This window comes from Schistocerca cancellata, chromosome 10 (genome assembly GCF_023864275.1).
Source record: "Schistocerca cancellata isolate TAMUIC-IGC-003103 chromosome 10, iqSchCanc2.1, whole genome shotgun sequence".
Classification (NCBI taxonomy): Eukaryota; Metazoa; Arthropoda; class Insecta; order Orthoptera; family Acrididae; genus Schistocerca; species Schistocerca cancellata.
The window spans coordinates 106,726,237-106,739,427 of NC_064635.1; the positions used below are offsets into that span (position 1 = coordinate 106,726,237).

General features: G+C 36.4%; 1 protein-coding gene across 1 annotated transcript in view; it reads left to right on the forward strand.

Annotated features, from left to right (window-relative positions):
* LOC126106173 (uncharacterized) overlaps positions 1 to 13,191 on the forward strand; it is a 463,842-nt gene that overhangs the window by 400,727 nt on the left and 49,924 nt on the right. Inside the window, exons 28-30 of the mRNA XM_049912411.1 lie at positions 2,284 to 2,452; positions 9,724 to 9,838; positions 11,381 to 11,547. Coding sequence (XP_049768368.1) covers positions 2,284 to 2,452; positions 9,724 to 9,838; positions 11,381 to 11,547 — 451 coding nt within the window. The remainder of the gene's footprint in view (positions 1 to 2,283; positions 2,453 to 9,723; positions 9,839 to 11,380; positions 11,548 to 13,191) is intronic.

Sequence of the window (13,191 nt, forward strand, 5' to 3'; positions counted from 1 at the left end):
ACAAGTCAACACAACAACAATAAACACAATCATACACAACAAAACAAATGAAAATACAACTATGGAAGAGTTAAAACTACTGGTTTATATAGAAGCACTCACTACACAAAATATACACACTAGGCAGAGATCAGAACAAACCAACACACAGAAGAAACCCACAAAACCAGCATGGCAACACCGGCCACAGATCAGAATAGAACAACTGAGAAAAGACATCAGACAGCTAACACAATTTATAAGGAATGAAATATCAGGAAAAAAACGAAAAAGGTTAGGTAAAATCTCACAACAAGAAGCGATAGAGCAATTAGATGAAAAGAAGCAGAAATTACAAGCATTGGCCAAACGACTTAGAAGATACAAAAAAAGTGAAAATAGAAGGAAACAAAACCAAACATTCAACACAAACCAAAAGAAATTTTATCAGACAATAGATAACACACACAGTAAAGTAGACAACCCACCAAACATAACAGACATGGAACACTTCTGGAGCAACATATGGTCAAACCCGGTACAACATAACAGGCATGAACGGTGGATACAAGCAGAAACAGATACATACAAGATGATACCACAAATGCCTGAAGTGATAATTTTGCAACATGAAGACACCCGAGCAATTAATTCTACACACAATTGGAAAGCCCCTGGAAGTGATAAAATAGCAAATTACTGGCTAAAGAAGTTCACCTCAACACAGTCACATCTAATTAAATTATTTAACAGTTACATTGCAGACCCATACACATTCCCTGATACACTTACACATGGAATAACCTATCTGAAACCTAAAGATCAAGCAGACACAGAAAACCCAGCAAAATATCACCCCATAACATGTCTACCAACAATATACAAAATATTAACTTCAGTCATTACACAGAAATTAATGACACATATAACACACAACAAAATTATAAATGAAGAACAAAAAGGCTGTTGCAGAGGACTGAACAAAGGTCGCTACAATATGCATACATTGATCACCAAAAAGTTTTTGATAGTGTACCCCACTCATGGTTACTACATATATTGGAAATATACAAAGTACATCCTAAATTGATACAGTTCCTAAACATAGTAATGAAATATTGGAAAACCACACTCAATTTCCAAACAAATTCAAATAATGTCACATCACAGCCAATACAGATTAAGTGTGGTATATACCAAGGAGACTCATTAAGTCCTTTCTGGTTCTGCCTTGCTATGAACCCACTATCCAACATGCTAAATAATACAGATTATGGATATAATATTACTGGAACATACCCACACAAAATCACACATTTGCTATACATGGATGATCTAAAACTACTGGCAGAAACAAATAAACAACTCAACCAATTACTAAAGATAACAGAAGTATTCAGCAATGATATAAATATGGCTTTTGAAACAGACAAATGTAAGAAACATAGCATAGTCAAGGGAAAACACACTAAACAAGAAGATTACATATTGGATAACTACAGAAGCGATGGAAAAAACAGATGCCTATAAATATCTAGGATACAGACAAAAAATAGGAATAGATAATACAAATATTAAAGAAGAACTAAGAGAAAAATATAGCAAAAGACTAACAAAAATACTGAAAACAAAATTGACGCAATACAGCTACATCCAAATGTATATATACAACTTCAGAAATCTGTAATTATTGATACATGTTCGATTACCCGAATGTTCCTAAATGTAATGTAACATATACTGTACAGTTAAAAGGAAGTCACGCTTGATCAAGGTCCACGTCACTTTCCATTTTTAACCAGACATAATGTCTGATCTGAGAAGGGAAAGAGATGATGATGATGATGATGATGATGATGATGATGATGATGATGATGATGATGATGATGATGATGATGACGATGGGTGAAAAGTCAGTCTTCCATGGAGTGGCCACTTTACATCATCTTCCCCAAACAATCAGTTGTAGTTACTATGTGCTCTTTTTAAAATTGAAATAATGAACGTCAGCTTTGTCTTCTTTTTAAAATGTGTAGTCATTAATAACACAATTAATAAAACTTACAGAACACCTGAATAATATCTCTTGTCCTTGTTTCTTCATCAGTTTGTTAAATCATACAACTGTACTGTAAAATCTTAGACAATTAAGAAATTATCCTTCAATACTACATCATAGGCATTCAATTCAAAAATTACTCTGCTCAACAGCACATAGTATATGCTTGCTACCGAGCTAATTTGTGCAGTGAAATTGTATGACAGATAGAGAAGAAAATTGTTTGGTGGTTGTGTCATTGACAGGTATGCCAGACGTGGAACTGGGAGTGAATGACCTCTGGCGGCAGGGAAAGGAGGTTGTGGGTCGGCACGACATCATCCCCGTCATCACAGAGGAGTGGATCCGCCTGGAGGGTGTAGAGTTCCACAGCTGCGTCCAGCAGGATGAGTACGAGAGATCACGCATCATCAAGTGAGTCTGGGCCAGAAAAAATGTGGGACAGTATTCACATAATGAAAATGTTAAAGTTGGAAAATGTACCATTATGAGGGTGAACTGATGAATTTGGTAAAATTCAATAACATTTTACAAAAATGTATTATATTTTCTCAAGGTATGAACAATGTCCTCTAAGTGTGTGGTCCAACTAGATCCCTTTTGCTGCATTTCTTCATAAAAGATTTACAGCTACATACATACTCTTAAACAGGATGGGAGGTGGTTCTTGTGGAAGTATCTTATGCCTGAATGCTGAGAGAAGTGTCCATACTCCTAGATAGATCATTTTTCTTTCAGGTTTGGTCCCAGATTTGTTAGGTCCTCTATCAAATTTTGATCTCCTGTTTGCTGCTGAAGTTGTTCCTCATCATGGTCAAGATGGATAATGCATTGTATAATTATTGTAAGTGTGTACAGGTATTTAAACCTGGTTAAGTTAGAAGTTGGTATGGTCTCCTGTTGAAGATGTGTATTTTGATGTGTATTTGCAAAATTTTGCTACATGCCAGATTAGAAGTGTCAGACTGCCTTTTTCCTAATTTCCTGTGGATTACTTCCAATTTTTTTGTGGAGTGGTGTCTGAGAGCACATTCCTTGGATTCTTGTTCTGGTCACTGCTGTTTTGTTAATGAGTGTATGATATTTTACCCATGCTGGTGCTGACCACTACAAAATTGTTTGAGTGTTCTGGTTTGGCTCTATTATTTCTGCCACTGCTCCAACACACAATTTTCATGAGCTGACACCAAGAGAAATTTCAGTTAACAGTACTAGGAACTGGGCTATTTTTCCCAGTGTGGTCCCGTTTCTTCTAAGTCTGTTGGTGGTGCTTTTGATCTCCTATGTCAGTGCTGGAATAATATGAACTGCCTCTTCTGTGTATCTGGTTTGATTTGAGATTTACTCGGCCAAAATTAGAGTTTTGTTATGTACCTTTCTGTTTTCGCACTTAGACAGGCTTCCATTGAAGAGTTTCACCTATACAGTTTACGAACAGCGTAAGGTGCTAGACCCTCTCTCAAACTGTCAGGTGGTAAAATGTCTGCTGTGTATAAATTATACAACAGTAGAAAGATAATTTCTCTTGAAATACTCCTTTCTCAGGATGGCATTGAGTTTATGGTTTGCTTATGTGCAATCTGTAATGTTGATAAAGTGCAAGAGCAATTGTTTTCAGGTTAATCTTCGTTGCTTCTTTTTAATTTGTTTATGCGGACAGCATGGGCGTACCCAGCGAGGGGCAGGGTGGTGAGCTGCCCCCCCCCCACCCCCACCCCCCTAGAAGATATTCGCAGTTTTTCATTAGTTCACTGTTTTATTTAATAAGAAATGCTGCATGTTTTCTCGGATTGTACAAGTGCATTCTTGTATTTAAAATGTTTATTAAAAGCAGTTTTTCACTGGTTTACTGTTTTATTTAATAAGAAGTGCTGTATGTTGTCTAGAGTCCTTGTTTCCTGAGACTAGTATGACCTGCCCCCCCCCCCCACCCCACCCCCCCGTTCAGATCCTGGGTACGCCCTTGGCAGACAGGCTAACAACAATGGATGAAAAGAGCTAATCACTGTTCCTAAAATGATTATCTGTGATGATACTAGCTGAATAAAACGAAGGAGGATCACTACTACTTTTTATCATCTTTATCCAGTGCACCCAAGTCGTACTGAAAAGTATCCACTTTTGGTGGCACACACAATGCAATTTTTTTCATAAGCAGAATTGCATTCACCATCACAGTAAACAAACTTACCAAGAGTCATATTGCAGGACAAAATTTCTAGCTGCTTCTATTTTGGGTTTAATAATCTGCTCTTGCATAATCTACAGGATGTGTAGCAAAAGAGTCACTGATTTAAAAATTAAATATCTCAGAAACTTATAGATGAATGAAACAAAAGGCATGTTCCTTGAGAAACCTGAAAGAATTTATACATGAATTATACAGTACATAAGTTTTGAAATAAGTTGGAAAGCTGCTAACACATGGCACTATATGCTTTGCAGCTCAGACAGTATGAGCAACCATAATTTAACTCATTCTCTCAAGGGAGTCTTCGCAATCACATCACACTCATTTTGAAATGTCCACCACTCTCATTATGGAGGTAGTGCAATGAACAATTCAGTTTGAAATTTGCCATCACACTGTGTTGTGTGTCTACAAGTAAATTCAGATGCCACACAAGTCACCAATTTAAGCTTATCCAGCATGGTGGAATGATTCCGGTAGACAGTGTCTTTCAGTGTTCACTACAAAATTTAGTCACAGGGGGTGAGGTCAGGCAAATATGGAGGTCAGCCCATCTCTGCACTATTAAATTTGAAATATTCCATTGCAATGATTCTATTCCCAAGAGTAGTCATCAAGAAAGTGAGACACTTGTTTGGTGTGATGTGACTTGGCTAGCAATGTGGCCACAAATTTTCTCAAAATTGCAGTGTAACCATCACTAGTGATCATTTCTCACAGGAAAAAAGGGCCAATAATGCCCAAACACTAATGCCAGTTTCACTTCAAATGAATGGAGATTTTTCAGAACCCAAAATTCACCAGTTTTGCTTATTTGCAACTCCAATGAGGGTAAAATGTGCTTCATCTGTGATACAAAGCAGCCAATATCAAGTCATTTATCAATTGCTGTGAGAATCTGGTTCACAAAATGAGCCCCCTGTCACAGGGCTCATATAGGTTTGGCTTGGTGGCCTTGGATTTTGAATGGAAATGTGTAGACTCTCAGTATTTTCTACATGCTTGAATGCTGCAAGCCAGTCTCCACTGCTATTCTTTGAATGGAGTTCCTTGGACTGAATTCCTTGGATTTTGCTGAATAATTTCAGAAAACATGGGGACTTTTTCAGGAGCAACTACAGTTTTCCTGGGGCCAACATTCCCCACTTGATAATCAGCATGCTGTCTGTTGGAATTTGGCGAAGAGCTTATGATTGTTCTTCTTTTTGAGTCCTATCAGGACTCTAAATTGTGTTTGAAAACTGTGCCTTTCTATTTAGGGCAGTGGTCTAACCTGCAGTTTTCCCATACCTGAAAAAATACATTGTTCAATGGAATGCATGTGTTCAACCTCTTCTTTCAGTACACTAACTCCTTGCATGTTTCAATAGTGGAACTGATCACTCTGAGCTGTGACTATAGTGTCATCTGTTAACAGCTTTTTGAAACTTCTTTTGTAACTTCTGTATAAAACTCTTACAGCTTTTACAATAAATATACCGTAGGTTGCACTCCTCTATCAGTATTAGTTTATAAGATATTTAATTTTGAAATCAGGGATTCCTTCTGTAAAGAACACAGATAAAAGATGTTCAGTAATATAGCTGCAACAATTCATAGTAACATCTCAACATATTGAGTATATCATCCATCATATTTATCAGGTGTGAACCCAACTGTTGAAGATGTTATCAAATGAAGTCCTATGTATTTGCTGCAGTATTATGTGTAACAAAGATCATTGAGGCCCCTGTCTCCATCCTGAAGTAGAGTGAGGTGTCAGAAACAACAATTGAATGTAGAGAGTGAGTACATAATGATAATTGTAGCTTAAAATACAATAAATACTGTATGGGATAAGCTGCTTGACTGAGGGGAACAGTTCATTTCGAAGCAGCTGTCGAGTGCCATCAAATTTGATGTTACAAATGGAGGGATATATTTTATTGGGAGTATGGTTCGATTTGGCACTTTTGGCATTGCCTAAGAACTGTTGTTGCACTAGATGCATGGACTTTTGAAACCAATGGTATTGTGCTACAAATGCAAAATTCCAATAATGCAGTCCACATATCAGTTAAATACTATTCTAGCATAGGGTGACAGACTTACAGAAGTAAACACCACTTTGAGATATGTCACAGTTTTTCCCATTAATTTTAAGAAGTGATGTTAGTGTAATCTGAAGAAAAAGTAGTTTATAGGAGCACAGTTTCAGCACAAAGCTACTCTGGACAGAAGTTAATAGTGATTCTCAGATTACAGAGGAATACAGTATCTTATAAGGCTTTGGTTTTGGCTCATATTTGTTCCTTACATAGAAGTTACATAATTTATTTTCAGAACTCTTAAAGTGTTTCAATTAAAGGTATAGACATTACATGAAAGGCTGTGTATCAATGAGACTTAAATAGTATAAGCAGACCTCTTTGCACGAACAAAACAGACAACTGATGTACAAAAATTTCATTGTGGGAATACGTTTTTACTGATTTGCAAATATGTTTGTACTGATAATGAGGATAACAGAAAAGATACAAATGATAAAAAAAAATGTTGTTGTGAGTGTAGATGTTACCTTTAGACATAGAGAAGCACATTCCGCAGAAGAGTGAAAATATCCTTCTTACAGGCAGTTTACATTTCAGCTAGTTGGAAAAACGTTCAACTAACATCATTCAAGACTGGGAAGACCTCCTTAATGTCTGTAATGACTTGTATATTTCTTGGTGTTGTGTGAGAATGTAGTTCATAGAGTGACATAATGTTAGATATGCAAACATTTTAGTAAATTTTAACAGGGAATAAATTAGTATCTGAAAGTAGCTCTTACAGAAGGTATATGTTGGTAGTCACTGATTTACAGGTGTATAAAGTATTTTTAAATTTGCAGTACCAGGCATACTTCTACTTTTTAAAAGAAAGGCTGCTGTAATATCACATTTGTAACTCTCATTATGGAGACAGAATGTATCTTCAGTAAAAAATATTTATGTTAATAAATGAGGTATTATATTACTTTGTTTTCTTTGGTTTGATTATAGATAATCCATCAAACTTTCCATGATTATGGGCTAACAACTAACAGCATGCATTAATCAGACTAACATTTTTTAATGGCTAAGTCTAGTGAATAAGCACTAAATAATTTGGTGAGCATGGAGCATGCTTGTTTTAGCAGCCATTCCAGCTATTTTGTTTATTTCAGAGTTTTATTATTAACTGCACTTTTACCTAGCATTATGACAAAAAAATATTTGACCAGTAAACTACTTTCTTAGATTATAAGTGCCCAATATCTGACTGCTCAATTTAATCTGGATACATTTTTCCTTAAATGGCTTTATCACAGCATATTGATGGCAATAATGTTACTTCTTGTGATAAAACAGAAAATTTTCTGCAGTTCAAAAATACTCATAATTTGTAAATTCATCCATATCAGATGGATTGAGAAAAGTAATATCTTGTGTAGTCCACATCACTACTCTCTGAAATACCATCAGACAGTTTGGAATTTCAAACATTTCCATACTTAGTATCTGTGGATTTTGAGAAAGCTTTAGACTTCATAGTTTTCAACATATGGCTTCATTTTCTGAACACTTCTGGGATACTGGAAAATATTATTACACTGAAGAACCACCTGTACATCACCAGTGTGGAACTGGCAATAAATCAAAGGTATTTCCTGTCACTTATATTGCTCCTGATGGTGCTTGACATTATTGTGAAGATGCACAAGGGCTTCACTTGTCATCTTGAATACGATCTGCACCTGCTCATCCACAGCTCGAGAGAGATATCAGAGATGTTGGAGTGCACAAAATGGAAAACTACTTGTGCAGAACAAATTAACATCAGTAGAAATCCTAATCAATACTGCATCACCTAAGAAACTTAAGCTGGAGAAGAAGACTAGAGAAAGGGTACTGTTACCTCAACAGATGTCTTAGAAAATAGAACCATAGTAGATGTTTAGTGACATAGCAGAAAGTTGAAAGACAACTTCAGACAACTACGTCATGTCTAAAAACCTCATACATGTCATTCCAGTGTGAAATTCCAGATATTAACAGAAATCTCTAAACAGTTTTCCTCTATGGGTGTGAATTGGGGAAAAATAACAAAGAATGGCCAACATATAGGTGCTGGGGAGCATATGAGGAGCAAACAGTAGAGCCAATATAAAGCTTTGAGATGACTGCCAGTCAGAGCACACAGGGCAGCATAGGTGTCAGTGGGCTTGGACATACCCTGATGTTAGGCAAGAAAATCAGGTGTGAAACAGGCCCCTGTATGAAATGCACCAAGCCAGAGAATGTGAGGCTGATCAGAGTTTCACAAAGAAAGATGTGCATGCTAGGAACGGGTAGCTGTAAACCATCTGGTGAGATGCAAAAGATGTGGCCCAAGCAGGCAGCAATAATGGTTATTTATGGAGGTACACTATTCTGATCAGAATTAAAAGATTCAACAAACCACATAGTTATGTGAATAACACATTCAAACACATTACAAGTGTCATTGCAATAAATTTTTCTTCAATATTTGATGGCAGTTTCAATAACTTCTCTTGCTTGTCATATGATCATTATACTAACACCAAATCTTTGTAGTGATCACCAAATCATCATAATAATCACTCTACTTGCATTATGATCACTACACCTCCATCTTCATCTCTTGTCATACCTTCTTTTGCACCACAGAAATGATATGTGACTATAGTGGCTTAGTTGTTAAGGTACTGGAGTCACATCCAGGAGAAACAGGTTTCAAATCCCTTGCTCACCATTCTTATTTAAGTTTCTTACAGTTTTTCCAAGCCAGTAAATGCAAAAGTACACCCTAATCTCTTATGAGACTGTCTGTAATCATCTTTTCATCAATTGGACATTCACCCCTAATCATATTTTAAGCAGAGTTTCGAAAATTGTGTGGAATACTGTAAGGAAGGCAACAGCAAGAATGATAACTAAGGCACAAGAAGTCAATATTCACACATACAGTCAAGTTTATGTGCAGCATTTCCTAGGCAGTCCGGTCAAGGAAGGCTGTGCAGTGGTTAGAATGCTGGACTCTTGTTTGGGAGATAGAGGGTTCAGATCTTCATAATGATTGACATTTTCTGTGGTTTCCTTAAATGCCTTCAGAAGTTTGTCAGGATTCTTTCTTCGCTTGTCTTTCTGTAAAGGATTAACTGTTCAGTTTTAGTGACCTAGGCAATAAGATTTTTAATCAACTTGGCTTTCATTTCTAACAGAGAAATATATGTAATGGGCAGACTATCCTTTGACAAGGAACAGTACAATTTTTTCATTCATTACATGCACAACAGGAACAACAGTTCCCTCACTCATAGAACACAAATTGCTTATGCTTCAAATTCCCTTCATTTCTAAATATTGATTGCCATCTTTTAGATTCATTCACAGGAAGGCATAATTTTGTTACTTAATAGTGCTTGTGCTCACTAACGCATGCTATATAACACACTAACCAACCTCCACAGGTTTAAACCTCCTGACGCATGCTACATTGAGCTGATGAGGTTCCGGGTGCGACCTCCACGAAACAGGGAACTACCTCTACAAGTCAAGGCCGTCATATGTGTCACTGGAAACAAGGTGAGTTCCTCAATGACTACCTTTTACTCTGTGTACCAAGCCGTTTCAATCATTTGCATTGGCAAAAGTATCCACAACACAGTCATCTGTTAGTGGACTGATGATGGGTGACTCAGTTTATAGAACTGTCATTTAGGACACAGGACTTTCAGAGTAGAGCAGTTGTGAATATTCCAAAATGTAAAAATTTTATTTCATTAAATATTTTGTAACTGCCACGCTAATGGTTTAGTAATGAACAAACACATCTGAAACTAGTCACCGATAACACAAATTGTCAGTGCACTGAGATGGAAAATAAAGAAGTAATAACATTTCAGTTATTTTCATTCATCTCTGCATTCTTGTGTAGAATTACAGTAGTGGGTCTGCTTTACTGATATTGTGTATTTTGTATTTATATCTGTTCTTGTAGCTTGAAGATATGAAAAGCAGCACATCTTCAATTCAGTTTATCTTGACTACCCCCAGACATGGAGCATTACTACTCTCTCTCTCTCTCTCTCTCTCTCTCTCTCTCTCTCTCTCTCTCTCTCTCTCTCTATTGGTGTACATTGCACTCAACCAGCCTTCAATAGGAGACAGTTGACTGAATGATCAGTACGCATTTCCCATGTGTTTCCATCTGTTTACTGTCAGCTCCGGTAACTGTATGAGTTACATCTCTCATAGTACATGCGCTTTATAGTATAGAACAGTCAGTCAGTTTTGTGTTAAATTTTTAACATCGCCTTGTTTGTGTGAATGGTACATTGATATATTTCTCCACAGTTTTTGAGAAGAGCAAGTTCAATATAAAATAAAAAAAATATTGGGTTGTGCTCATATGCTCGTAACAAAAAAAGCTGAAAGAAAGGCAACCGTGCTGGCTATGTCTCACTGGTAGCTAAACATTATTTTATTAATGCTTTTTCTGTGACTATATTTTACTTTTCTTTTGTCTCACTTGTGTCTTAACTGACACTTTTAGAATGAATAACTATTTTAAAACTATCTTACAGGATGTAGGGTAGTGTGGTTGCATGGGTGAGAGAGACTGGGAGAGAGTGAACGCAACTTTATTTCACAATGCTTCTTATTTCACTCATCACATTTTCTATGTTCTAACAACATTTGTTTCTACTAATTTTTATATGGGCACTGATAACGTAATTGCTGAATGCATTTTATTTTGTCTCTGGACAGAAAGTTGTTTTGGGTGGTCAAAAGATTGCAGTCTATCTCCTCCTACAATGTTTTGCTTTTTAAGGTTCTGTGCTGCACTATGAAAGTTATTCCTTGATGACTTAACATATGTCCTGACATATTGCCTGTTCTTCCAGTCAGTATTTCTCACATACTCCTTCATCAGTTGATTCTACTGAGAACATCTCATTTCTTGTCTTGTCAGTCTACTTACTTTTTAGCATCCTTCTGTAACACCACATTTCAAATGCTTACATTCTTTTCTTTTTCTTGATTCCTCAGAGTACACAGTCCAAGATGTAATGCTGTGCAGATCATAAATTATTGATGTCTACACTTTTCTGTGCCAATCTATAGGTTGAGATAAAGTCAGAGATTCTGGTTCCTGGCTTCTCGAGCCGTAAATTGGGGCAGATTCCATGTGAAGACATCATGGTGCGCTTCCCCATCCCAGAGTGCTGGATCTACCTGTTCCGTGTTGAGAAGCACTTCCGGTATGGTTCTGTCAAGTCGGCCCACAGGAGGTGAGTCACAAATATTTCCATAACCTTACAGTGAAAATGGAATAGCTGAGTTCTTGCCGGCTGCAGTAGCCGAGCGGTTCTTGGCGCTTCAGTCTGGTACCACGCGACGGCTATGGTCGCAGGTTCGAATCCTGCCTCAGGCGTGGCTGCGTGTGATGTCCTTAGGTTAGTTAGGTTTAAGTAGTTCTAAGTCTAGGGAACTGATTACCTCATCTGATAAGTCCCTTAGTGCTCAGAGCCATTTGAACCGTCTGAATAGCTGACCAGGTCCTGAAGGACATTGTAGCTATGTATGGACTTTTACATAGCTGAACTTTTACATTGAGATTTGAAACAGACAATAGCTAGTGACAGACCCTTATATTGAGATGGTAACTAGTCAGTTTCCAGAAATGAACTATTTAGCCAAGACAGACTATTGTTAATTTAAAAAAAATCAGTTATTACATCCTACTTTATAATAATATGAGAGTCATATTTGGCAGTGGTCTCTTTCTACTAAACTAAACAGTAGTTTTGTTTAGCTGCCTAAAAAATAACTATAAAAGTAATAACATTTAGTGGACTGTTTGTTAGTATCATATCAGTTCAATTCCTTAAATAGTGAATGATTTGGATAACAAAACACACTACCTGAGTCAGATTGATTAATGCAACAAAAGTTTGTCAGATCTGAGAATTAAATGCTTGAAGAAGACTCAAATAATAGAAGTATTTTCAGGTGAGTCAGAACTTAAGTTACAAATAAATTCTTACTTAGGGCTATCCAGAGAGCTGCGTCTTTTAATAAATAAACCCCTATTAGATTGCAACATTGTTATGATGAGCTGCCATGATAATGTGTTCAATAACCAAATCCTCATTCAAATGAATCATTTGACTCAGCATAACTTACACGAGTCCTTGAATAATAAGACTGAGTGAAATATGGGCTAAATAATTATTTCAATATTTTACATATAAATGGAATGTAACTACCAGTACATTTTACGATAAAAAGGGGAAAAATGTAATTGGTAGAATGGTACCAAATCAAGTAACTCCACCTTGTTACATTTAAAATAATAAACTTGAGACCCTATCAACCTGAGGTGTGTGTTACCTTCCCTTCTTTACCGACCTTCCTTCAGACTTTAGTTTTCATGTGTGGGGAAAGAACTGACAGTTTTGAAAGTCTGTCAGCAGTAGCAGAATTTCACCTGCAGCCGTTCTGTATGCTCATACTTGATGGCACTTCAGATATATATAATCTGGTAGTGGCAAAATAGTGTTTTAACTTAGTTTGTATTCTGTAAATCTTGTGTAACTGCAAAACAGCAAAGATATAACTGGTTTGCTGATCTGGTATTTCTGTAATTTCCACATAACCTCTTGCATTATATATATATATATATATATATATATATATATATATATATATATATATATATATATATATATATATATACTGTAATGTTTACTTTTGGATAACCTACATATGATTTCATATAGCTTAACAATGCATGATCACTTTTTAGTGTTGTTTAAGGCTCAGTTGCAACTATCTGAGTGTGCTATGCCTTTGTGGCAACTGAAAGTTAGGTAAAATATTTAATTTTAGTACTTGTACTTAGAACTTCTGTACTGGTGACTCTAATGCCATTT